At 46.5% G+C, this 26952-nt stretch overlaps 1 protein-coding gene and 1 pseudogene across 5 annotated transcripts in view; both read right to left on the bottom strand.

Moving 5' to 3' along the window:
* Positions 1–2057: 2057 nt before the first annotated feature.
* On the bottom strand, positions 2058–6728 carry LOC106021423 (annotated as a pseudogene).
* Positions 6729–9943: 3215 nt separating this feature from the next.
* Positions 9944–26952, bottom strand: part of Znf512 (zinc finger protein 512) — a 38778-nt gene continuing 21769 nt past the window's right edge. For all 5 annotated transcript variants that reach the window (XM_040730726.1, XM_040730727.1, XM_040730728.1 and 2 more), the window contains 9 exons: positions 26444–26568; positions 25666–25752; positions 22713–22811; positions 21769–21936; positions 19409–19600; positions 15793–15894; positions 14264–14326; positions 13153–13251; positions 9944–11781 (listed from right to left, as the gene is read on the bottom strand). In XM_040730726.1, coding sequence (XP_040586660.1) covers positions 11476–11781; positions 13153–13251; positions 14264–14326; positions 15793–15894; positions 19409–19600; positions 21769–21936; positions 22713–22811; positions 25666–25752; positions 26444–26568 — 1241 coding nt within the window. In that variant the 3' untranslated portion in view covers positions 9944–11475. The remainder of the gene's footprint in view (positions 11782–13152; positions 13252–14263; positions 14327–15792; positions 15895–19408; positions 19601–21768; positions 21937–22712; positions 22812–25665; positions 25753–26443; positions 26569–26952) is intronic.

Raw genomic sequence — 26952 nt, 5'->3', positions numbered from 1 at the left:
GTTATGTGTGTGAGTGTACATGTATATGGGCATGCATGCCATCGTTTGTGTATTGGTTGGAGAACAACTTGTGGGAGTTGCCATTCCCCACCATGTGGGTTCCAGGGATCGAACTCAGGTTGGCAGGCTGGACTGCAAGCACCTTCATTCCCTGACCCATCTCTTGGCTATGCTATCAGCAAAATGGCAGAAGCTTTGTATGGGGAGATTCTCTAGTGAGCTTTGATGTCTTCTTTACTATTGTACAAATTTAGCTCCCGAGACCTGCTGGGCATGATGGGTAATTCGAGGTGAGGGAGGCGGGGTGCCTGAAATGGATCCTGCCTCCTGCCCTCGCAACACCCCTAAGGGATCTGAGGACACAATATAGATTATCCTGACCACACTGTTTTCTAAAATTTCAATGGGACATGACCAACCAGGTCGTTGATATTAACATGACTCTCAATATGGTTCTGTCCTGGTTAGATTTTAGTATCAAATTGATACAAACAAGAGTCACCCGTGGGGAGAGTCTCAGTTGAGGGGTTACCCATATCAGATCGGCTTGTGATCATATCTATGGGTGCCCTAGCTCATGCCTGTAACTGTAGCACCCAGACACAGGTGGATTTGCCATGAGTTCAAGGTCACATAATGGCTACATAATGAATTCCAGGGCAGCCTTGGATATCAAGTGAAATCCTGTCTCAAAATACAACAGAAAAATAAGATATCTCTCATACCTCTTTTTTCTTTTTCTTTTTCTTTCTTTTTTTTTTTTTTTTTTTTTTTTTTGAGACTGGGTTTCTCTGTATTGTTTTGGAGGCTGTCCTGGAACTCACTCTGTAGACCAGGCTGGCCTCGAACTCACAGAGATCCGCCTGCCTCTGCCTCCCAAGTGCTGGGATCAAAGGCGTGCGCCACCACTGCCCGGCTTCCTACCTCTTTCTTAAAGGCAATGCTTTAGCTATTTTCCTCACTGCACACGTACTCGTAACTCTGTCTCACCCCCTAGTCACATCTCTTCCGGAACAAAGGGTTCCACAGTGCATTCAGCTGTGGAAGCATCATTTTCACTTGTCTGCTTGGCTCCTGCCTCTCTGTGTCTCTTTTTTTTTTTTTTTTTTTTTTTTGGTTTTTACGAGTCAGGGTTTCTCTGTATTGTTTCGGAGGCTATCGGTCCAGCCCGGCCTCGAACTCACAGAGATCCGCCTGCCTCTGCCTCCTCTCTGTGTCTCTTACCAGCTTCACCTTCCTCTCCTTTACCCAAATTCTCTGATCTTTCACCAGCAATACTTCTTCAAAATACAATTTTACATTGAGAGAGAGAGAGAGTGTGTGTGTGTGTGTGTGTGAGTGTGTGTTCGTGCATGTGCGAGTGTGGGTGTGTGTACCATGCGCCCATGTGGAGGTGTGAGGGCTACTTGGAGTCTGTTTTTTCCTCTACCCTGGGTTTTGGAGACCATACTCATCCTTGGCCACTGAAGCCATCTTGCTGGCAGTTTGTTTGTTTGTTTGTTTGAATGACTCACCTGGTTTTAAGGCCTTTGCATCCATCCAGTACTTGTCTCTTCCCAGGATGTCTCCTTCCCCAGATTGCTCAATAAGCTTTGATATTCAGGTCTAGCTTCGTGTTACTTCACTCTTTCTTTAACAGCATCCAGTTTTGTTTCCTCCATCAATGAGGATGCTCACTAAGGTAGTTGTACTTTTGGCGATACAACAGACTGGAGCTAGAAGAGTGACTTATTGCACTGTGAATCCTAGTTTCTGAAAAAACGATCCCGTTTCGTCCGGTGGTCCTCCATGGGAACATGTAGGAACCCTGAAAAGTATCCAAGTGATTTTTTTTTCCCAAGCTGGGTCGTGTCCCATGTCGCTAGCAATCCAATAGCTTCCCCGGTAGACCAAGACAGTGCCAGAGCCCCGTTGTTTCCAATTCTTATTTCTCTGGCTAATAAATGAATACTTTGGATTTATTCTTGATTTGGTACATAAGGGATGACTCTGTGGCCTCGTAGCACCCTGTTCTTTGGGACAAGGGTCTGTGCCTTCAGCTGCTGTCTCCCCCTGACTCAGGTGTCTTGACACCCGGCCCCCCCCCCCAGCTCTTCTCTCCACTTCTCTAACTGCCTCTTCACGGGCGCCAGCTTGCGATACTCCTGGACCTGCTTCACTGACTCCCCCTAGAGCCCCTGATTCTCTTTGTGGACACTAGCGCATTCACCTTCCTGGTGATCTTTTCCTTAACCTCCACGGCGCTGCGCTCTCCCACCCGCAGCCATTTTAGCCCCTGCAGCCGTCTGTCTAGGAGCGTCTTTCGCTGCAGGAACTGCAAGTGTGCCTGGCGGTCCTTTAAGGCTGTCTCCGCATTCACGTTCTCCAGCTCCTTCTGTACCGCCTGGAGTTTCGTCTCCTGGGTCTTCTTTACCGAGCTGATGTGCTCCAGTGACTGAACCTGATGCCTCAGCTGCAACTGGGTGCTTCTTCCCTGCAAGAGCTGCTTCTGCAGGTCTAAGTTTCGTTGGGCAAACTCGGATGCCAGCTCTCATCTCCGCACACTGCTGGAAGTACTGATTCCACAGGTCCTCGTGTTTCTTTCTACACCCATCATTCCGTTTCTTCAGGAATCACAAGAAATAGTGTTCTCAGTCTCTAGGTAGAGGTCTCCTGCAGCAGCCGCTCCCGCTGGAGCCGAGCAGCCTCAATATTCCTGCTCAGCTTCTGCAGTGCCTCCCCCTTCTTTCTACCTTGTTCTCCAGTTTTGCTAGCCTCTCTGACTTGAAACATCCACTGAGAATGGTAAGATTACATTGATGACTGGGGAGAGCCTTTGGGGCTCTGGGCAAAGCTGGATGAGGAACAAAGGAAACATTCCTGAATCGGTTCTTAGGCACAGTTGAGAAAGCAATAACCAAAAACTAACCCAGACCATTGTATTATTGTATTCTTCTGCACCCCCCCCCAGACAGGGTTTCTCTATATAACAGTTCTGGCTGTCCTGGATCTCTTTATAGACCAGGCAGGCCTTGAACTCACAGAGATCTGCCTGCCTCTGCCTCCCAAGTGCTGGGATTAAAGGCGTGTGCCACCATCATCCATATTGTATTGTATTCTTACAAAAAAAAATCTTTTGGGTTTCTATCATGCTCCAGATAAGGCCAATGACGATTAGACTTCTATCAATTTGACACACGCAAGAGCGATTCCGGAGAAGCTACACTGAGAAATGACTCTGCCAGATTGTCTTGCAGAAATCGACAGGTTATTGTGTTTAAATGAATGACTGATGTGGGTGGGCCCAGTTCGCAGGGATAAGATGGCACCCCTGGCCGGTGGTCCTGAGTTGACTAGAGAGGTCAGGCCAAGCAAGTCAGCAAGCAGTGCACCTCCAGGGCCTCTGCTTCAGCCCCGCCTTGGGTTCCCGCCTTGTCTTCCTGCCCTGACTTCTGCACTATGACACACAAGTCTAAGAAGAAATAAACGCTTCCCTTCCCAGCGTCACTTTTGGTTATGGTGTTTTATCAGAGCAAAGGAAACCCTAACTAAGGCAGGGTCTCTCACCAAACCTGTTTCTCATGCTATGCTAGCCGGCTGGCAATAAACACCTGGGATCTGCCTATTTCCATGCCCCCGTGGCAGCCTTAGGGTCACAGGCATGTTCTGCTCTGCTCAGCTTTCTGAGTGGGCTTTGGTGATAAATTCAGATCCTCTTGCCACGTGGCAGGCGCCCGAGCCACTGAGCCTTCTCCCGGGCCCTCTCTCTCCGTCATCACTGCCAAGCTTAGGAGACCTTCTGTTCACATCACTCCCCTCCTCAGTACCTACCTACTTCAGGCATTTATTAAGGTCCATCTGGCGCTCACTGGGGATTTTCGCCAAAGAACTAGTTCAGGGCATCTGCCTTCGGGGAGCACAATTTTCAAAAGGTGTCTTTACTTTGGGGTCAACATCACAGGATTTCTTAGTCTCAACTACCAAATTAGTCCTAGCAGATTGCCTGGCTTTGTTCCCACATCTTCTGGGGCTTTTGTCTTGAAAATCGGCTGTCCAGCTCTTGGGATTCCATGCGCTCTCGCACTCCTGAGGAGGAGGGCCTTGCCCCTCCCAAGTCCTCTTTTCCTTCTACCAACCCTCGCTGAAGCGCCCTACACCTCAGTTGTCCAACCCTCCCATTTCTCAGCCACAGCAGAGTAAGACCCACAGACGCCTCACTGGCCCTCCACCCTATTCCTCAGACTGGCGTCATGTTCCCCGCACAATGGTCACATGGAATGTCACAGGAGTCTCTCCAGTGATTTGGTGTCTCTGTGGTGAAGGGCTAGATTGCAACTTCCGCTAAGTCTGAGGCCTCATGGGACATCGGCCCACCGTGTGTCTGCTGGCTGTGGGAAGAGCAGGAGTCCAGAAGAACCACCTTTCTAGAAATGACTACCTTGAGGGGCCTGGTGAGAGACTTCCTGTGGCAGGAGGAAGGTCAGGAGGGCCTCTGCGGCGGTAAAGAGCTCAGAGGGTGGGCTCCCGTCAACTTCTACTCCAGTTCCTTCCCCTGGGAAACCTGGGATCCTAGCTTGGGTCAGTTAGGGTTGTCTTCTGCACACACACCCCCATCCCCGTCACTGGCGTGACTGTCCGTGTTGTACGTTGTCTTGAGAATAAAGTAGATAGCTTCTTCTTCTTTTTTAAAGATTTATTTATTACATAGACAGTGTTCTGACTACATGCCAGAAGAGGGCACCAGATAGAATTGTAGATGGTTGTGAGCCACCATGTGGTTGCTGGGAATTGAACTCAGGACCTCTGGAAGAGCAGTCAGTGCTCTTAACCTCTGAGCCATATCTCCAACCCAGTAGATAGCTTCTTAAAAGTAATGTAGGGGCAACTATCTTGGGGGCTGGAGAGATGGCTCAGAGGTTAAGAGCACTGGCTGCTCTTCCAGAGGTCCTGAGTTCAATTCCCAGCAACCACATGGCTGCTCACAACCATCTGTAATGAGATCTGGTGCTCTCTTCTGACATGCAGGCATACCACTGTATACATAATAAACAAGTCTTTTAAAATAAAAAGTGTAACTAACTCTTGCCTTGAACACTGAGCAAGCTATCATACGTCAGCAGTGAAGAATTGCTGGAGCGGGAGCTACCATGCCCTGGGAGTGAACAGAGAGCGAAACTGACGTCAGCGAGGATCCTCTTGTCCTCTTGTTATGAAATTAATGTTCTAATGAAATAGTGGGAAGCACTGGACAGTGGTGGCGCACGCCTTTAATCCCAGCACTGGGGGAGCAGAGGCCAGCCTGGTCTACAGAGCTAGAAGAAACACCTATACTCATACAGGAAGCAGGGGAGGAGGTGACAAGAGTTAGGGAGGGGCTGATTGGCGGGTAATCAAGCAAGCTTTTGAGCTGAGGGTTGGAAGTGGAGCATGGTGTAGCACATGGGTATTCAGGGAGAAGGAATGAGTGCAGACTCAGAGGCACGGTCAGCTGTCTGGGGACTGATTGGCCATACAGGTAATAAATAGCTCGACCGCAAATCTGCACCCATGGTCTCTTACTGCTTCACCTGTACACACTTTCCCCCTTTCTCACCCACTCTCTGAAGGGTTAGTTTCACTTATGTGTGTGCGTGTGCACCTGCTTGCCAATACATAAGCTTTGCCGGTGGAGACCACAAAAGGGCACGGGAACCGGTGCAAACACACGTTGGGCCTTAAAAGACCCAAGCCCAAGACCTAGTAAGCTCAGTGCAACTTCCTGAGCTTGGTTTGAGTTTAACGACCTGTCTCTGGCCAGCGACTTCTGCATGTGAGGGACTCAGCATAGCCTGCTCTGGAACTGCCCTGCCCAGCTGCTGCTAACGTGGTGGAATATGATTGGCCCTTGTGGGAACACCAGACCTTGAGCAGAGACCCACTTCCCCTTCTGCCTGGGAGTAGGCAGCTGTAAGACAATGTTTAGTAAAAACATGTTTACTAAAAACGATACAATAAGTTCCTGGCCACTTCCCCTTCTGCCTGGGAGTAGGCAGCTGTAAGACAATGTTTAGTAAAAACATGTTTACTAAAAATGATACAATAAGTTCCTGGGAAAGGCCTTCCCACAGAAACCGCCCTGACCTCGACCTTGTCCAAAGACTAACCGCACCTTCAAAAACCCACACACATCCACCTCTGGTGTGAGGGCAGAACCAGCCAGGGTAGAGGAGAGAGCAGAAGCTTCTCTGGTGGGAGCTTTTCTTAGGAAGTTTTTCTTGAACCTTTTTGGAGCCTGTTTAAAGTTCTCTTTATATCGTTGAACGAGTCTCTGTGTTGTCAATCCCCGACACCCTCCGCACGTTCTCGGACACAGGCCACGCAGCAGACGTGACAGGCCCTTACACCTCACCCCATCCTGAGGCCCCACCCACTTTCTCAACGCCATGTAAGCACATGCCTGCTACAATAAAATCCTGTTACAATAAGACCCTGCTTGGACAAGTCTCCCAACTCAGTGTGGTTCTCTCCTAGATGGTCGACACTCTCTATCCCACTCAGCCCTGGGACACACACACACACACTATAATTTGAAAATAGGAATTAAGTGAATGAGAGGGGCTGAGATGTAACTTGTCAAAGTGCTTACCTGGTGTGTAAAGACCCTGAGTTCAATCTCCAGCACCAGTCAGTCAGAGCTCGGTGTGGTATCACTCACCTGTAAACTCAGCACTCTGGAGGTCGAAGCAGGAGGACAAGCAGTTCAAGGGCATCTTCTTCTACACAGTGAGTCAAAGACCAGCCTAGGATACATGGGACCCTGTCTCAAAACACCAAGTGAATGAAAGGTTGGGGGGATGATGGCTCAGTGGCAAAAAGCATTTGCTGCTCTTGCAGAGGACCTGGGTTCAGCTCCCAGAAGCCACGTGGTGACTTTAGAAAACATATATGGGAACTGGAGTATGTGGAAGTTATTGCAGTCTTGGATTGGCATTTAGCATTCTCTCTTGATGGACTGTCTTTCACCACTGCACAAGTATAACACTTCCTTAGTGGTTTTCTTGAGTCAAATATGTCATGCTGGCATACCCAGACAGTCTGAAGTCACCTGGTCAGCTTTGGGACAATCATCACTAAGGCCCTGGGAAGTGTTCTTGAATCTTAATCACTAGAATCAGCATGGTGGAGGGTGAGAACTAACTCCCATAAATTGTCGTGTGACTCCCATACGTTCACTCTGGCGCTTGAACACACATGCACTTAACCAATCTATATTATCTATATTATATGGGTTACCAAGTCCAGCATCCATGTCTCTTTTTTTGGGGGAGGGGAGTTTCAAGACAGGGTTTCTCTACATTGCTTTGACTCGAGCTGTAGACCAGACTGGTCTCAAACCCACAGAGACCTGCCTGCCTCTGCCTCCCAAGTGCTGGGATTAAAGGCTACCACCACTACTCATCCATCCATTTCTTTTAATAGGATTAGAAATGTCACTTGCTGGGCTGGAGAGATGGCTCAGAGGTTAAGAGCACTGATTGCTCTTCCAGAGGTCCTGAGTTCAATTCCCAGCAAACCACATGGTGGCTCACAACCATCTACAATTCTATCTGGTGCCCTCTTCTGGAAAAACACTGTATGTGTAATAAATAAATAAATCTTTAAAAAAAATGTCACTTGCTGTTAAAAGAAATTCTGAGTTATATACAAAATTTTTGTGATGATTTATTTCCTGGGTGTTCTGCATGTAGGTCTGATGGTGACTTTGTAATGTGTGTGTGTGTGTGTGTGTGTGTGTGTGTGTGTGTGTGTGTGCTGGTTAGGTTTTTGCCAACTTGACACAAGCTAGGACCATCAGGGAAGAGGGAACCTCAACTGAGAAAATGTCTCCAACAGGCTGGCCTATAGTGGTTCCTGGATTACATTAAAAACCAAACTGAGCAAACCACAACAAACGAACTAGCACTCCTCCACGGCCTCTTGCTTATTTCTGCCTCCAGGTTCCTGCCTTGAGCGCCTGTCCTGGCTTCCCTCCATGAAGGACTAGAAGCTGTAGAAAAAAATAAACCTTTTCCTCCCCACGTTACTTTTGCTTAAGGTGTTTATTACAGCAACAGGAACCAAACTAGGCTAGTATCCTACTCTGTGACCATCACACTTTACCCATCCAGATGGAAAAGATAATGTATCAGAGTAGGTTTTAATAGTCTCAGATGTTCTTGCTTGGCGAAAGCCCCCCTTCAGGGGCTGACCCAGAGTCCACCGCCTTCCATTTTACACACTTCTATCCTGTGAGGCACTGCCTCAACTGCATCCAACAGGCAAAACTAGAAAGAAGTGCATGGTACACGATCTCTCTTTAAAGAGGAGTTTATCTAATCACACCTTTAAAGACACTGGTCTATCAGACATGCAGGGCGTGGCAGACCAGAAAAGCTTGAATCCTGGCACCTGAAAGCAAAGAGGAGTGAATCTAGATGAGAACTTTCTCCCCAAGGGCAGGGACCAAACACAGGTCCATGTGTATGCTAGTCACCCATTAATCACAGAGTTATATTCCTCACTTACAGTCACTGTCTCCAAAGCGCACACATCACTTCCACAGATCCAGCAGAGACATTAGCTGACTGCTCATTTACCACATGGAGGACAGAAAAGGCAACAAGTAAGGCAGTCTAACCATGTGCCCTACTAGCCTGTGGTTTTAGATGAGGACAGATTTTGGTGGACAGGTGGTAGTCCCCAATGGACACGCCAGGCACCTCTGAATTGTAACCTCGCTCTCACACATCTCGACATTCTCACACAACTCTCCTACACACATGGGCAAGAGGAGTCCCTCTGTACACACACTGAATCTTATTCTTCTGGTACATTTTCAGCTTTACCCGGTATTAGGTATTAGCAAATCATTTTCAAAGTAATTGTACCAATTTCAATCACACACACACAGACACACAGACACAAACACACAAGTTCACATTGTTCAACATTCTATATGTACCAATACTGCCACTCTTGTTTATATTATTCTAATGATGTTGTGCCCAAGTCTGGAAGACTCCCAGAGACTACCAAGGAGACAAACTCATCAAACTGCAAATGCAAGGCTTTATTGTTTAATACTACCAGTAGGGACTCTGTCTAGCAGGCTGACGCAGCAGCCTCCATAGGGAGCGAAGTCCCTTGTCTATTGCCAGAATTTAAAAGGAAAAAAAAATCACAGAGTTACATCAGTAAGTATGGGCTGGATCCTGATTGGTTGACATCTGGGGAACAATTAGAGGAATTTCCCAGAGTCGGGGCAACTGGTTTGTTAGCGTTTTTGATTGGTTGGCTATGATGGGAGCATTGGTGTGTTCTATGGCTTTGTCTGCTACTTGCAGGTAGCCTGTTCTCATTGGTTGATGTTGGGAGGGAACATCCTGTTTCTCTGTCTCCTGGAGGTGGTTTGTTGTTAAACACAATATCCAGGTACTTACTAAGTCCAAGAGGAGGGTTGTCTTGGGAGTTTTGTTCACAAGAACTAGAGGTTAGGGGACTGGATTTGTTTTAAGGCTTTTCCACAACCTTTACTATACAATTTCTCTCTAGTATGAATAATAAGAGTTAAATAGGAACTTAAGGTTTTGCCACATTTATACAGTTTCTCTCCAGTGTGATTTATTAGAAGTGAAGCCTTTGAGTTTAGTTTACCTCTTTCAATGAATTTTAAAATCTGAATATAGTGCTTAGGCCAGGCTATACCAGTCTTGTTGCTTCCTAGCCTTGGGAAGGAAAAAGAAAAGGTCACAGGACACAGGTCATGCCCCCTGCACCAGCTCTCTTTGGCTGCAGTCATTGTGACCAGAAGATTGCGGGAATCAAGGAATTAGAAATGACTTGGAATGTCCCCCACCCCCCACCCCCAGTTCTCAGCCATCTTCTGAATCCGTGTGGTGTCAGTGAGGAGTCCAACAGCAAAGCAGCAGCGAACACAACCACACCCTTTCCAAGGGAGTCATTTTATTTGCTGTTACCAAATAGTATCCAAGTCCTTGTCAGAACTTAGCACAGCTTCTCATTTCTCCTCCTCAACCCTCATCTACTACAGGGGCTTCAAGGGTATACATAGGAATAAAACAGCACAAACACATCATTTCCATGAGTTGTTTCCACACGACCCCTTCTGGCAGTGCCCGATTCGCGTTTTAATGCCCCATTATTGAAAAGTGATCTTCACAAAGCACACATGATAAAGCTATTTAGAGGAGCACAGAGAACAGAGACTTCAGGGTGGCAAATAGCCTTTTCGGGTTTGAAAAGGTAGTATTTGTCCATATCAAGGTTAACTTTGTCAGTGGCATATGCCATACAATAGGCAGGAATATAGAACAATATTTACACAGAAGGAGAAAGAGAAACCAGAAACACGACAACAAGGCTACTTACTCTAACCCACGTTCCAAAGATATCCACCCTCACAGGGAGAGAGCCCACTGAACACCACCAGACAGGCATGAGGTACAGAGAGAGACCATTCTTTCCAGCTCCAGAGAAATATCTACATCTGGTGTCAAAAGCTCACAATATAAAGCAGATAAAACTCCATGTACAAAACAGTAGGACAGTAGTCTCAGAACATCCAGGGACAGAGGTGGGCTAATGCCCTGGGGGGGGGGGGACTTAAGTGGGTGTGGCCTAACATGTGAGGTAAGTGCAGGGGAGAGGGAAAGCTCACCTTGTTTTGCAACCCCAGTGGCATTTCCAGAGGCCAGGGACTGAGTCACCTCCCAACCCCTAGAACTGAGGTGTGAACTCAAGCTGGGGCACTGACCCTGGCAACCCAGGAGAGGGGGGCAGCGACTCCTACCACTGCCCTTCTGCCCTCTCAGCTTAGTATTCGGGACACACACCCTGAGGCTGTATTTTCAAGCCTGTGGGTTGTTAGTCCCTGCTCCAAGAGTAGCGAGCTTTTTCATGCTCAATCATTTTCTTCCTCTCAACAGTAAAACCAAATTACAGATAAGCATCCTCCACTGGATTCTACTTCCTGGGGTTCAGGGTGACACTAACAAAAGCGGCAGTTCTCCTTTCTAGTCCTCTTATATCACAAATGCAGAAGGATAAAGCCTGTTAAGGCTTTTTTAAAAAATTAGGAACTATTTTGTAAGCTAGATGATGGAGAAGCCACTAAATCAACAAAGATTCCAAGAACATTCATAACCCAGACAGGAAAGAACAAAAAGGCCGGCCAAAGGTTTATTAAACTTGTGCAGCACCCAGGGGCCTGCAGTTGCTTTCCCAGGGGAGCTCTTTGGACAACAGAAAAGCAAAAGGGCTCTAATGGGAATATGAACCAACTAAGGCAGGGAGGAGAAAGTGGAGTCAGGAAGACCGTGAAATGTACACAGAGGAGCTGAGAGCCACAGCCAACAGCAACAGCTGAAAGCATCTTCCCCCAGCCTCAGGCCTCCCCTGCACATGTCCCCATGACAACAGCATCACATCCACTCTCCTAGGCGCATGGTCAATGGCTGCCTACTTCCTCCCTCGTTTGTGAGTGGTCTTGGTGGGCTCTGCTTTCTGGGACTGTGCTGGCACTGGCTCCTGCTCTGACCCCTTACATACATTTGACACCACCAGCTCCTCACTCCCGCCCTGCCCCTTCCCTGCCCTGGGCTCCAGCTGGCTCTCTGGGGGCTCAGGGCGAGGCTGCTGCTGTCTTCTCAGAGAGCGCCGGCTTCCGTGCTGCTGCCTCTGCTTCTCTTCCTCCTGCTGTCGCTGCTTTATCTTCATCAGCTTCTCGAAGCTTTTGGTGGTTGTTGGGTTTACAACGAACCAGTCCTGCGAGAGGCAGAGCAGAGATGGGACCACTTACAAACACCACGAAGGATAAAACAAAGGGACAGGAGGCACTTCATGCTAACACTGGGCATCCACAGTCTCCTGTTACTACAGTTCCAGGGGATCTGACATTTGCGGATACACAATTTTACACAGTAAAAGAAAAAGGTTGTAACCATAAAGTGCATTTACTCGGCATTACATCACCTGTCACCTCCTTCTGTGTAATACCTTGGGCTGGAAGCACATGCTCAATCATGACAGTAGAGCGACAGGAGCATGAATTTCCCATCAGACCCCTGAGTGCAATTCTCATTTCCTTTGGCTTCCTGTGAGCCACTTGATCTCTTTGAGCCTCATTTAGAAAATTATGGGGTAGAGGAAATTTGTTATAAAATATTCTTCTGGAAATTCAAAAGCCTTAATCTAACTAAGTAATTCAATTAAGTCTCTCAGGTGGGACTATCAAGTCACTGGAAATAGCTACGATAGAGGAAGCACTACCACAGGACAAGTCCCAAATGTGCAAGGTGAACCCCCCAACTACATGACAAAAGGTGATAGTCACTGGCCACCTATGCTCAATGAGCCCTTGAAACAGGGGAAGTCCAAACTGGTGAAAAACACACACAAAGACTTGGTAGCAGAACATGTCAAACACCTTGCTACTATTTATTTCTTTTTTTCAAGCAGGACCCAATAGGGCCGAGATGAATGCATCTTTGATTCAGAGTTGTGTTATGCAATTACACCCCCCACGCCCCCCACACCCACCTCCCCCCCCCACACACACTAGCATCAAAAACTAGTTGTTGGTGGGCTGGAGTGATACCTCAGTGGTTAGGAGCACTGGCTGCTCTTGCAGAGGACCCAGTACCCACAGGGTAGGTCACAACCATCTGGAACTCTAGTTCCAGGGCAGCTGCAGCCCTCTTCTGGCCACTGAGGGCACCAGGCAATACATGATACAGACATAACAGAAAGTAAAACAACCATGTGCACAGAATTAAAAATAATAAAAGCCCCAGATTATTGGAAAACATTAGAGAATCTGGATTTTTATCAGTAGAAAACTCTGTGAAACAAGGTCAAACACGAAGTCCGACCTGGCTTCCAACCACTTCATTTACTCACAGCTAAGAGTCACAGGGGCTCAGAGATGCTCAGCCTCAGGGAGTTCAATTATCTTCAGAGAAAATACATTTCCACTCTTCTAATGCTCTCCAGAGAGCATTTTAACTCTGGCAAGTTCTCAACCTTAATTTCTTTGCCAGTCCTAGTACATGAAGCCAGGGACAAAGTCCACTTCTTACAGCTTGCAGACGGGACACACAGGGTTACACAGACCCTAGGGGAAAGTGGAGCCCTCACCTCGGCGTGGACAGAGTTGATGTGATACTTGACACCACTCTCTGACACAAACTCTTTCTGACACAGAAGACATTTGTATTTTCCAGCCACAAAGTTGCCCTGTTTCAAAAACAGAAAGAGAAGAGAATTATGGTAAATTCAGGAAAACATGCCTTGTGCAGGGATTGAGAGAGACGCAATGGGGGAGTCTACTTAATCAGAACCATGGGGCACGGTCCAAAGTAGTGGTATATTTTATGAAAACCAGCTGGGACAGACTCACTACACACCTGTCCTGATGCCACCTGCACCAACACCCACCACCCCACGACACAACCCGGCACCCCCCTACTTCCACCATGTTTCAAACCACTGTTTCTTCTTCTTGGCTCCTTTTCACTTCACGTTTGGCTTTTCTTGACTCCTCCCCACCAATAATCGACTCCCCAAGTTCTCTAGAGGCACCATAGCGGCAAACGGTGCCTTGGAAATCCCCAATGAGATGAGTACCACCCACAGTACCTAGGTTAAGGGTTCAGAAACTAGGATCAAGACAACACTCTCCTACACACTGCTACACAGATCTGGCTGAGAAGCCAACAATTCCCTTGGTGCCTTGACTGAGACACATCTCTTCCCTCATAGCTTCCCACATAGCTTCAATGGGCTCCAGTTGTGTGAGAAGACACTTCTGAATGGGACTGGAAAGAGCCAGCATTTCCCATGGCTCAGGGCTGGAAGGACACCTGGATCACCATGGAAACATCCAGAGAGATGAGTGGTTGTTAGCCTGACACTAACCCCTTAGAGCCAAGGGAGTCCAGACGGGTTTGGAGGCTCTTCTCCAGTCCACACAACTTTTTAGGAAGGTTATGTCAAACTAAGGCAAGGGAGGCCCAGTGTGTGAGATTCCAAATTCATAGACTTTTCTTTAAACCCCCTATATGAGCATGGCATGACTTTGTCCACTTTCCTGTATCCTAGATGCACCCTGCTATTCCACCCAATGTGAGACCAAGAGTGTCCACAACACTTAGGCCAAAGGGCAGACTCTGAATACAATGGCCAACAGGATGATTGGCTGTTCACCTAAACTCTTCCATGCCAGATAGTAAATGAAAGTGTTACAAACCAGTGTACAAGAGCCCAGGTGAGCTTTAAGGCCAGACACACTGCTGTAGACAGCCTCACAGCCCTGAAAAAGAGAAGTCACCAGGTGAGTGCTACACCACACAGAACCCTTCTCTGGCCAATTCCACTTTAGAAGCTAGAGGATCAATAGCCAGTGCCCCAAACGAAATACTAAAAGCACAAGAGAGGGCAGAGCAAGAAGGAAACCTAAAAGAAGACGGCAAAGAAGGTGAAACGCTCCTGGAAGTCTGCGCCTTTCCCTTCCCTCGTTCTCTTGGCATTTAGCAGGATATCCAAAGTTTCAAAGTGCTATTTTTCACTCTTTAATTTGGTGTAACTCTATTAACTATATTTGTGTTCATTTCTTCCAAAAGGACAATTTTGAAGAGAGCAGCCAGACTCTGCCACTCTACTATTTAGAAGGGCACCCTTTCACACTTTCTGAGTCAGGGATAGCCTACTGTGATGGTCTTAATGAAGGAATATTCCCCCCAGACTTCTGTTGTAGTTACTTGACTGCTGTGAGGAGACCACTGACTAAGACAACTTGAAACAGAAAGCTTTAGTTGGGGAATTGCTTACAGTGAAGTTCAGAGGGTGGACCATAAAATAGCCACCACGGCAGGAAGGACAGCAACAGGTGGGCAAGGTCTGCTGGAGCAGTAACCGAGGACTGACATCACCCACACGTTGGAAGCAGAGCCACAGCTAACTGGGATTGGCCTGGGCTTTTGAGACCTCCAAGCCCGCCTGTCCCCAGTGACACCTCCTCCAACAACACATTTCCCAATCCTTCCCAAACAGGTCTACCAACTAGGAGCCTGCAGGGGACACTCTGGTTCAAGCTACTACAGCTCCCATATGAATACTTGGTCCCCACCTGGTGACACTGTTTGGGAGGCTGGGGAACTTCAGGGAGGTGGAGCCTCACTGGAGGAAGCACTCCACTGGGCTGGGGTGTTAGCATGTAGAGTCCCACTCAATTTCCTGTTGCTCTCTGCTTCAAGCTTGCTTTTGAGGATGTGAACTTTCACCTGCCGCTTGCTGCTATCCCTCCCCACCAAGATGGACTCTTGTTCCTCTAAAATTGTGAGCCCAAATAGACTTCCTTCGGTATGCTACTTCCACCCATGGTGTCACAGCAACAGAGAAGTAACTAATAGACATGTGATGCCCTTGACTAATAGGATGCTATGGGAATGATGCCATATAAATTGTGCAGTGGGACCCTAGAAGACTTGAATCTTTTACTTCTGTGTCTGAAGCTAGTCACTTACATACCCTACTGGTAATCCTGCTGTCCTGCAGATAAAAAGACCACATGGAGGACCACATGCTCAGCTGGGTGCAGCTGCATGGGACATTCCAGTTCACTGCCCCATGAGTGATCTCAAATGATGCTGCATACAGCAGAATTATGGAGGGTACCTAATTCTGAACAATTAAATAGCTGTTACATTCACTACAATTAAGTACTTTGTCATGAAGCAATCAGGAACTAAACTGCTATAACAAAAGAGGAAGAATCACCTGGTTAGGACATTGGATGCGATGATATTTCTTGATATCCGTTTTCCACTTGTGCAGTACTTCCTGGCTGAATGTAGGTAACCCAGGGCGAGTATATTTTAACTAGAAGACAAGAAACAAACAAACAAACAAACCAAACAAACAAAAAAGAAGACAAGAAATATTGAATTGCAGGAATGTAACTCCCAACCAAGATACCCCCAAAGCTTTGTACCTACTTTAGGAAAGGGATAATTATTATTATTTTTTGTTTTGTTTTGTTTTTGTTTTTCGAGATAGGGTTTCTCTGTGGCTTTGGAGGCTGTCCTGGAACTTGCTTGGTAGTCCAGGCTGGTCTCGAACTCACAGAGATCCGCCTGCCTCTGCCTCCCAAGTGCTGGGATTAAAGGCATGGGCCACCAACGCCTGGCCAGGATAATTTTTTTTATTTGCATCATGCACGCCTGTGTGTAAGTATGTGAGTATGGTGCCTGCAGAGAACGACTTTGGATCTCCTGGAGCTGGAGTTACAGACTGCTGTGAGCTCCCAAATGTGGGTCAGGAACAATACTGGGGTCTTCTGCAGGAGCAGCAAGTGCTCTTAACTAGAGAGCTAATGCTTCTCCCGCCCGTCACACCTACTTCTGTAGATGAAATATTTCAGAAGGCCACAATAACAAGCGAGCGGTAAAGTCTGACTGCTGACGAACTTTTTACTCCTAGATTACCCCACCCCCACATAACAAGGCTTTCATGTGTAATATTTCATCTAGATTTTAAAAAAGGAAAAGAGGTGAGGGCATACACCAGAGAAATAAAAAAGCCCTTGAGGACCCCCAACCAAAGAGCTTGTGTTATTAGCACCATGACATCTCCTTAGCAACTAATTTAATTTGCCCCTCTAAATCCCTTTGTTATAGAATGACAGTCAAGAAAGTACTATTTTTAAAAACTAAACTGTCCTATTGACTTAAGTTATACACAGCAACTGTGGAAAAAAAGAATGAGGGTGATCTCTATGAAGACACTGGAGTGATTTCCAGGATATACTCATTTATTTATTTGCTTGTTTATTTATTTATTCCTGAGAAAGAATTTCTCGGTGTAGCCCTGACTGTCCTGGAACTCACTCTGTACACCAGGCTTGCCTCAAACTCAGAGATCTACCCACCTCTGCTTCCCAAGTGCTGGGATTAAAGGTATTTGCCACCACCATCTACACTCCAAGATGTACTTTTAAGCGAACTAAACCAGGGAATAAACAAGAACCTAAAGAAAGAAGGGAGTTTAACGAAATGTACAAGTATCTGATTCTGCATCTGTTAAGGATGCAGGAAAGATAAACAGAAACTAACAAGATGGCCACCTTTTGAAGTGGGAGGGAAAAGGACAGCATGAAAAGGAAAATGTAGGCCGGGCGTTGGTGGCGCACGCCTTTAATCCCAGCACTCGGGAGGCAGAGGCAGGCGGATCTCTGTGAGTTTGAGGCCAGCCTGGTCTACAAAGTGAGTTCCAGGACAGCCTCCAAAACCACAGAGAAACCCTGTCTCGAAAAACCAAAAAAAAAAAAAAAAAAAAAAAAAGAAAAGGAAAATGTAAACAGAATAGTTCAGTAAGTAGTACTGCCCTTCTCAAAATCTAACTGTTCACAAGTCTGCTTTAGAGCCACAGCAACACACTGCAGTGGTTTAAATGAGAATGGTCCCCAGGGTTAATTTTGAATACTTAGTCCCAGTGGGGAACTGCTGGGGAGGATTAGGAGGCGTGGTGTGTTGGGGGAGGTATTGGAGGAGGTGTGACACCGAGGGCGGGCTTTGAGGTTTCAAATCCACACATCATTCCCAGTTAGCTAGTTAGCTGGCTCTATCCCTTCTGCTAGCTCCTCTTCCTCCTGCCTTCTACTTACAGATATGGATGTAAGCCAAATAAATGCCTATCTGTTGTCATGTTCCCTACCCTGATGGTCATGGACTCTAACCCTCTGGAGTCCTGAATCCCAAACTAAAATGATTTCTTTTTTTTTTTATTTATTTATTACTATGTATACAGTGTTCTGCCTGCATGCCAATCAGAAGAGGGCACCAGATCTTATTATAGATGGTTGTGAGCCACCATGAGGTTGCTGGGAATTGAACTCAGGACCTCTGGAAGAGCAGTCAGTGCTCTTAACTTCTGAGCCATCTCTCCAGTCCTAAAATGATTTCTTTTATCAGTTACCTTGCTTGTGGTATTTTGTCATGCCAATAGAAAAGTAAATACAAAAAGTAAAAGATAATTTAAATTTAGTAGTATGTCAGGGAGCCCCAAAAATATAATGACTGTGACAGGAACCTGTCAAAATTAGTAACATAATATGGTTGGAAAAGGGAAGGAAAAACCACCTTTAGAAAATAGTAATCTGGCTACATAAGGCTGAAGGTAACCCTGCAACCAGGTACAGCTACAACCTTCCATTAGGACGTCTGCCGCTTGAGAGGCATGTACACATGACTCTGAGACAACCTGATGTTTATGCAGTTTGACCACATTTTCACCGCTGGACAAGGAGTGATGAGTAGGAAGGAAGGCTGGAATGAAACTGGTCATGCTGGGCTGGAATTTACGGTATCATAGCTTATAGTCACACAATCCAATGTGTGTAATAGTAGGAGTAGTCTGAGATGTCCCCATATTCTCAGGTGTTTGAATACTGGGTTTCTAGGTAATGACACTGTTTGGGTAGGTTTAGGAGGCGGAGGCCTTATTGGAAGAAGTATGTCACAGGGGTGGGCTGTGAGGTTTCAAAAGTCATGCATCATTTCCAGTGCACTCTCTCTCTGTCTGTTTGCTGCTTGCAGTTGGAGCTGTGAGCTCCCAGGTGATCCTGTGGCCATGTTTCCCTGGTCCACCATGCCATGGTTGTGATAGACTCTTTTCCCTCTGCAACTGTAAGCCCAAAAGAAACCCCTCTGTGTGCCATCACACATGGTTCAATAGGTACCAGGAAACCACTTACTTTGTACCAGACAGTTAAACGATCTAGAAATGACTTGACACATACAGGAGGTGTGCACAGACTCTAGGCAAATTCCTTCCATTTAGAGTAAGGTGTTGGAGCAAGCATAGGATGCTTGAGTGTCCACAGAACACCACCATTTGTGAGCGTTTTTTTTCAACAACCAATTCCTTGTGAATTATGAGGGAAGGCTTTGCTGATAAGAAAGTTTTCTCACAGTACACTTTCAATGAGTAACTACAAAAGTTATGAAAGAAATTAAAGTTTGTCACTAAGTAACACTTACTGCAGGAAAGGCTTATCAATGAATGCTGACCAACATGGCTACGGTAAAAGACAGAAGATCTTTGCGCATGCTTGGTCTCTACTCTAACTATGCACTAATCAGGGCCGGGTAATTCCATCACCGAGTCACCTGGAAGGCATTTCTTGCCAACTGGTCAGTTAGCACCACAGTCACTTTTTGCTGATCACATCAGCACCACACACCTTCTGACTGGATGCATCGAGAAGGTCCAGCATGGCTTGGGGGGGGGCCTTCCTATAAAACCATATAGTCTTCAACTAAGCTTGAGAGAACGCCACACAAATCCAAACTGGAACATCTACAAAATACTGAGTATCAGTGATATGTCTCCATACCTTTCGATCATCTGGTACCAGGTCCTGGAGCACCTTCCTCTTCGGCCATTCCTTGGTCAGCTCAGCAGAGGCCAGCTCCTGCAGATGGTACACAGCTATCTTGGCAGAGCGCCGCTGAACTCGGCCTCCACTTTTTGTCTCCAGACCCATGTCTTTCAAACAGTCTTGCTGCCCTGATTCTGGGAAGAAGACCTGCAAGAGAGAGCCACGAAAACAAAGACTTCAGTCACAGCCAGCGACTGAGCACCACGCCTCCCAGCAGGGTAAAATCTGTGACACTAGCACACGGGGTAAAGACAGGCAGATTCCCGGGTTCACTGGCCAGTCAGTCTAGTCTGTCAAGAGGTAAGCCTCAGGGTCACTGAGAGACTCCATCTTTAAAAATGAGGGAAATGAGGAAGACCTCTGACTTCAACATGCATGGTCACACATGTGCATGAACACCTACACACGCATGTGTACACACACACAAACACATCCTCATACATGTTCCCCACCACACACAAAGGGTAAGGTGCAGGTGGAGACAGCTCAGTCTGTCAAGGTGACCCCTAAAACCTACATTAAAAAGACAGGTGTGGTGACACACTCTTGTAATCACACCAATCATGGAGCTGAGACAGGAGGATCTCTGGGGCTTTCTGGCCAGCAATGACAAACCTTAGGTCAATGAGAGACCCTGTCTCAACAAAAAAAAGTGGACAGCTACTGAGGAATGACTCCTGAAGTTGTTCTCTGCCCTTCACATCCACACACACGCAACTGTACATACACAAATATGTACACGCACATGTGTGCACAAACACCCAAGTATAGAAATGCATTATAAAAACAGTCAAGACAAAAAAAATGAAGAACAGCCGGGCATTGGTGGAGCATGCCTTTAATCCCAGCACTCAGGAGGCAGAGGCAGGCAGATCTCTGTGAGTTCGAGGACATCCTGGTCTACAGAGACAGTTCCAGGAGAGCCTCCAAAACAATACAGAGAAACCCTGTCTCAAAAAAAAAAAAAAAAAAAGGACGAAATCTAAGTAAGAGGGAATGCTTTAGTTTTAAAAACATAGCAATGGCCTGAGTGGTGGTGGCCCACATCTTTAATCCTAGCATTCGGGAGGCAGAGGCAGGTGGATCTCTGTGAGTTCAAGACCAGCCTGGTCTACAAAGTGAGTTCCAGGACAGCCTACAAAGCCACAGAGAAACCCTGTCTCAAAACAAATAGACAAAAATATAGTAATGGGGGTTGGAGAGAATGCCCAGCAGTTAAAAGCATCTGTTGTCTCAAAACAAATAGACAAAAATATAGTAATGGGGGTTGGAGAGAATGCCCAGCAGTTAAAAGCATCTGTTGCTCTTGTAGAGGACCTGGATTTGATTTCTAGCAATCACATGGTGGCTCATAACCATCCATAACCCAGTTCCAGGGGATACGACATTCTATTTTGACTTCCATGCGTACTAGGCACTCGTGCTCTGCATAGACACACAAGCAGGGAAAATATTCATGCATATAAAATAAATCTAGAAAAAATTAATAATTAGGGTTTAGGGAGATGGTCAATGGGCAAAAAGTACTTGCCGTGCAAGCATGAGGACTGGAGTTTGCACCCCTCACTCGCACAGAAAAGCTGGGTAAGCACAGCAGCCCACTGGTAACCCCAGTACTTAGAAGGCAGACAAGGATAAGCTGGCTAGTTAGTTAGACTCTCCAGAACTGCTGAGCTCTGGGTTCATTCAGCAACAGAACCTACCTCAATAATGGAGAGTGATCAAGAAAGACACTCAAGGTCAACTTCAGACCTTCACACACGTGCACATACATGTATGTGTACCTGCAAATACATGTGTGCCTACACATAGGCAAACACACACACATGCTGTGGTGGTCTGAGTGAGAATGGCCCCCATGAGCGCTGATGTTTGAATTCTTGGTCCCAGGTTGATAGAACTGTTTGGGAAGATTAGGAGGCGTGGCCTTGTTAGAGGAGGTGTGTCACTAGGGGTGGGCTTTGAGATTTCAAAGGACTGTTGCCATTCCCAGTTAGTGTGGGCGCTCTCTCTCTCTCTCTCTTTCTCTCTCTCTCTCTCTCCCCCTTCCTCTGAAGGTCAAGATGTGAGCTCTTAGCTGCCTTGTCACAATGAACTCTTAACCCTCAGCAACCATGAGCCCAATTTCTTGAAAGTTGTCTGGTAATATCATACTCCTGCTCCCCCTCTCCTCCACAGAAGAGAGGACAGAAGCCTTCAAAGAGTGCACAGGACACAGATGAGGAAGCGAGGACACACATAAGCTACAAGGGGGAGGGGTGCCAGGCACAGCATACACATACATCCTCAATGCCTAGAGAAGACTCAATACTCACAGGCCCGTGCTCTGACCGCATGTGATACGCAAGCCCAGCCTTTGACCTGTATGGTTTTCCACAATGGTGACATTTCAGGGTCAACTTCTCCAGCTCTGCAGCCTCCTTGCCACATTTTCTAACATGGTACAGATATCCCATAATGCTGGTAAAGGTACTGGAGCAACTCTGAGCATGGGAAAGAAGTCTATGTTAGAATCATGTATGCTTCACATGATCCCTAAATTTCTCAGAAACCACCACGTACCACAAACCACAAAAAGATAGTGAGACTACAGGATGCTCATCATTTCCCATTGGCACAGCCCTCCTTCTCCTAGGCAATCCTGTCTGTGAGCTATATGGTCAATCAGTTCAGTGACCACTGAGAAAGTCTAACTCCATACCGCCTCTGTGTTAGAATTTCCTTCTTGGACTGTAATCCAAGCCCACCCAGTATCAACTAGGCAGCAACATCCAGTTTACCATTGTATGAGCTCATGAGATTCCTCTTCATCACGCTAAAGGAAGAACAGTAAACAAGTCTCAAGTGGGCTGGAGAGACGGCTAAGTGGTTAAGGCCACTGACTGCTCTTTCAGAGAACCTGGGTTCAAATCCCAGCACCGCACCCACATGCAGCTCACAACTGTATAAAATTCCAAGCTCTGACACCCTCACACAGACATATCAGAATAAAAGTAAATAAGGAGGAGGGGGAGGAAGAGAAACAGGAAGAAGCAGCAGCAGTCCCTTCAAGCGAGGAGGATGGGGGAAAATCCTTAGGGAGAGGAGAAAAAATAAAGAACCATTAATGACTACAAGAGATTTGGAAAAGCAGGTGCCACCTGATGCGCTCAGGTGGCAGAGGAGAAATTTGGAGGGAAGAAGAGGACAAGCGGGAGAAGACAACACAAGACATAGACTGAGGCTCCAGGGACAGGAAGCCGCTGCCCTGGGCTCTTACCTCGCGCATGCACCTGAGCTTCCCCATTCTCTTAAGAACTGTTCGCAGCCGCTCCCTCTCGCTTGGTTCATCTACTTCATCTCCTGCCTTCAAAATTGGCTGGAAAAAAAAGGAACAAACATGATTTATGGAATGGAAAACAAAGCAGCATCCCCCACAAAAAGACAGAAGCGCCAATATATTGATCTCTGCTGCAGAATGAGCTATACTGATGCCATTAAGTCCAAATTCTGGCTCTCTCCATCTTCTGGGCAGCAGGAGTAAATGCAATGGATACAGGAGTTCTCACCTCTACCTCCCAGTAAAGGATTAACCTAAACACACAAATGCCTATGGTCCAGTGCAAACAGTTCATCATATGCAATTCCTGCATTGAAGAGTCTTATCCACTCTTCTATGAGGTACAAGGGTCAGAGCTAGCTTCATTGAGCAGTCTATACTGAGCAAAAGATACACAAAGGCCAACCAAGATGGAGGAAGCTAGAGATTTACTGGGCTCCATCTCCATGCAAGATCTACAGCAAGAATCAGCAGCATGAAGTGCAGAACTATTTCAGAATGGACTACTGCCCTGGTACAAGGCTTGAGAGATGCTGGCTCCCAAGCTACCTGACCGAGCACCAGGTGTGGGCATACTTCTTAAGGCAATAGACTGCATATATGCTGCTGTAGCAGCAACAAATGCAGTGACAGGAGCTAGACATCGTCAGTCTTCCCACCAGACAGCTGATCGTCTACAGCAGAGAAGACTCGGGGGACGGTGTGCTCCTCTACCGACCCCTGAGAACTCCTACCACACAAGAGGCCAGCTTCCCTTGCTGTGTCCTGGGCTACCACACTCAGGACTTTCCAGCTGCCATAGGGGCAGCCTGGCCTTAGGTCTTCTATATCCCCAACCACCCACCAGATACTGCATCCTCCCTAGAACTCCACTCAGCCTCCCAGAGATCCCTGATCTCTCACTTGGACATCAAGGGACCAAGATGGAGGTGACATTACAGACACAGACAAACCAGGTTCAGGGTAATTGTTTTGTTTTCTTTTTTTTTAAAGATGTAGTTTAGGCTGGGCATTGGTGGTGCATGCCTTTAATCCCAGCGCTTGAGAGGCAGAGGCAGGTGGATCTCTGTGAGTTCGAAGCCTCACAGAGGTCTACAGAGCGAGTTCCAGGACAACCTCCAAAGCAATACAGAGAAACCCTGTCTCTTAAAAAAAAGATTTAGTTTAGTTATTTGCTTGCTTATTTATTAGTTTACTTACTTACAGTTTTTTGAGACAGCGTTCCTCTGTGTAGTCCTGACTGTCCTGGAACTTGCTTTGTAGACCAGGTTGGCCTCAAACTCACATTGATAGATCTGCCTGTCTCTGCCTCTTGAGTGCACCACCACACCCAGTGACTTATTTTATTTTCGATTATGGGTATATATCTGGGGGGTGGGATATGTGAGCATGAGTGCCAGACCTGTGGATGTCAGATATGTTAGATCTCCAAGAACCAGAGTAAAGGTGGTTGTGAGCTGCCCAGTGTGGCTGCTGGGAACAGAACTCAGGTCCTCTGCAAGAGCACTACACACTCTTAACCAGTGACCATCTCTCCAGCCTCCTCAGCCCAGGATGCTTCTGAATCTTTAAGCCATTTTGTAGATCCCAGGAAGGTCTTCTTGTTGACTAATTTCTGCTCTTATACACACCATCGCCCTAACCTGCTCGAGATGGGCCTCTGCCGCTAGCACCGTGCTGCACCACACTATTGCTAATGTCCCCATCCTCATCATGTTGTCTGTGGGTGCTTGTGAGTGCATTCCTTTCGGCAGATAGCTGCCCACAAGCTCTACAGGTGTCCCAGCCTTTGTCCACCATTCCCAGCACTTTTTCTGAGAAAAAGAAAATCTGTCTTGGTTGAGACAAGGTCTCACTATGTGGCGGCCAGAGGGGCGGTCTGTACTAGCAACCCTGCCACCTCGGCTTCCAAAGAGCTGGGACATTTGCTTTGCTTCTCGCCATGACTTCAATATTCATTTCCCTGATGATCAATGGATTGGACATTCTCACATGTTAACTGAACATCTTAAATCCTCACATGCAGCTAGGTGTGATGGTTCACATCTGTAAGACCAGTTTGAGGCCAGCCAGGGGTACATTAGATCCTGTCTCAAAGTAAAACAAACACCAACCAAAACAGGCCCATGCCGATAAGGAAACTGAGGCAGACGGATTGTTGCAAATTGGTGGCCAGTCTGAGTTTATGAGTTCCAAGCAAGACTGGACTATGGGGGCTACCCGAGGAAGGAAGAGGAGAGAAGAGAGGGGAAGGGGGGAAGGGAGGGAAGGAGGGAGGGAGGTTCCCATATCAATTTCTTTCTTTTTCTTTTTCTTTTTTTCTCTTTGGTTTTTTCGAGGCAGGGTTTCTCTATATTGTTTTGGAGGCTGTCCTGGAACTCGCTCTGTAGACCAGACTGGCCTCTAACTCACAAGAGATCCGCCTGCCTCTGCCTCCCCAGTGTTGGGATTTAAAGGAATGAGCCACCAACGCCCGGCCCCATATCAATTTCTTAGAGTTCATGAATTACATAATAATAAACGTGTGTGCAAGCATCTGTGGTATGGTGTTTTATAGTTTTGGGGTATATGTACAGGAATGCTGTAACTGGCTCATACGCTAGTTCTATTCTTGGCTTTTTGAGGGAACCTCCATATTTACTTACATGGTGGCTACACTGATTTACATTCCCACCAGCAGTGGAAAGATTTGTCTTTCCCCATATACTTTATATTGTAAAAAATTAAAATAAGAGACGTTTAAAAAGTGTGCATATATGTGTATATATATACACATGTATGCATGCATGTATATACGTATACATGCAAGCATGTGTATAAACATGCATGTATGCATGTATGTGTATATATATGACCATCACATAGACTCACAAAGAACACAGGAAACGCTTACCAAGCTATTATGATTGGCCATGACATGATACTTCATCCCTGCCAGTGAGTGAAGTTGTTTCCCACAATGATGGCAGGTAAACATTTCCTGCAAGAAGAAAAGTCAGTGCTCAGTGCTGGATGCTCAGGGGAGAATCAGAAGGTCACTGAATGCCATCAGCTGGGCCAGGCCAGCCCATGTCACTTCTTTCTCATCACATGCTATGGCTTAAATCTGATGGTGCCCATAGGCTCAAGTGTGGAACACCTGGTCCCTGTTTTGGGAGGTTGTGTCACCCTTAGGAGGTGGGGTCTGGCTGGAGAAGGGTGGCTTAGGAGTGAGCCTGCTTCCCTCCTGTCTTTTGTCCTGATTCATCTGCCCTGTGAAAAGCTCTGACACAAGTTCCTGGCACCTACAGATGAGTCACTCCAGCCGTCACACATTCCTGGCCACCAATAAATAGGCTTATGCCCTCTCAATCCATGAGTCAAAGAAAACTCCTCCCTTTAACTGTTTAGGTCAGGAATCTGGTCACAGTGATATAAAAACAACAAACACATCAAAGCAATTGTTATACCTTCTGCATTCTATGAGAAGAAACCAAGATACACAGATTAAAAAAACAAGTAGTACAATTAAATAAACATGCAAACCCAAGCCTGTGCATGCAAAGTTTACTATACAATGTTACCCCTTACCCCTTAGTTAACTATAACAGATTGCACATAGTACCAGAAGCCTGCAGTTCAGGTTAAAAAAAAAAAATCAAACAGTCACGAGATGCCACAAAATAGCTAACCTGTTTGCAGTTTTCCATGTGTTTCTTTAAACCCTCTATAGTCTTCCTCCCTACTGCCTGGCAGGTAGGACAGGAAACACTGCCTTTATCCATGATTTCTAAGTACCATTTCTCCTCCACACTTCCTACAATGGAAAACATAGGACACTGTAATCTGCAGCATTCTCCAGAAACCAAAAGTCTACAATTGAGGAAAATTAAACAACTTGTCTTGGTAGATGACAATAAAAAGACTCTTGCAATATATAACTTCCACACATAGCTTGTTTCCACTCACTGTAGAGTTCTGGAAACTTCTATTCATTTCCCTGAGGGAAAAAACCCATCTGAGACTCACTCCAAAGCCATGATATATACAACCGGGCACCACTTTTCAGACCATGATTTAAGAAAAAAGATAGTGAGACATGCAAAATCATTGTCTGGGATTTTTTTCCCTATGTGTCTCAGACCATGCTAAATGTTTTTATGTCATTTAAGTGTCATAATTCTTTTTTTGTTTGTTTGTT

This window comes from Mesocricetus auratus, unplaced genomic scaffold, assembly GCF_017639785.1.
Source record: "Mesocricetus auratus isolate SY011 unplaced genomic scaffold, BCM_Maur_2.0 Super-Scaffold_100024, whole genome shotgun sequence".
NCBI classification, from domain to species: Eukaryota; Metazoa; Chordata; class Mammalia; order Rodentia; family Cricetidae; genus Mesocricetus; species Mesocricetus auratus.
Note: the sequence above shows the minus strand (reverse complement) of the source record. Positions and strands in the feature narration are given on the sequence as shown.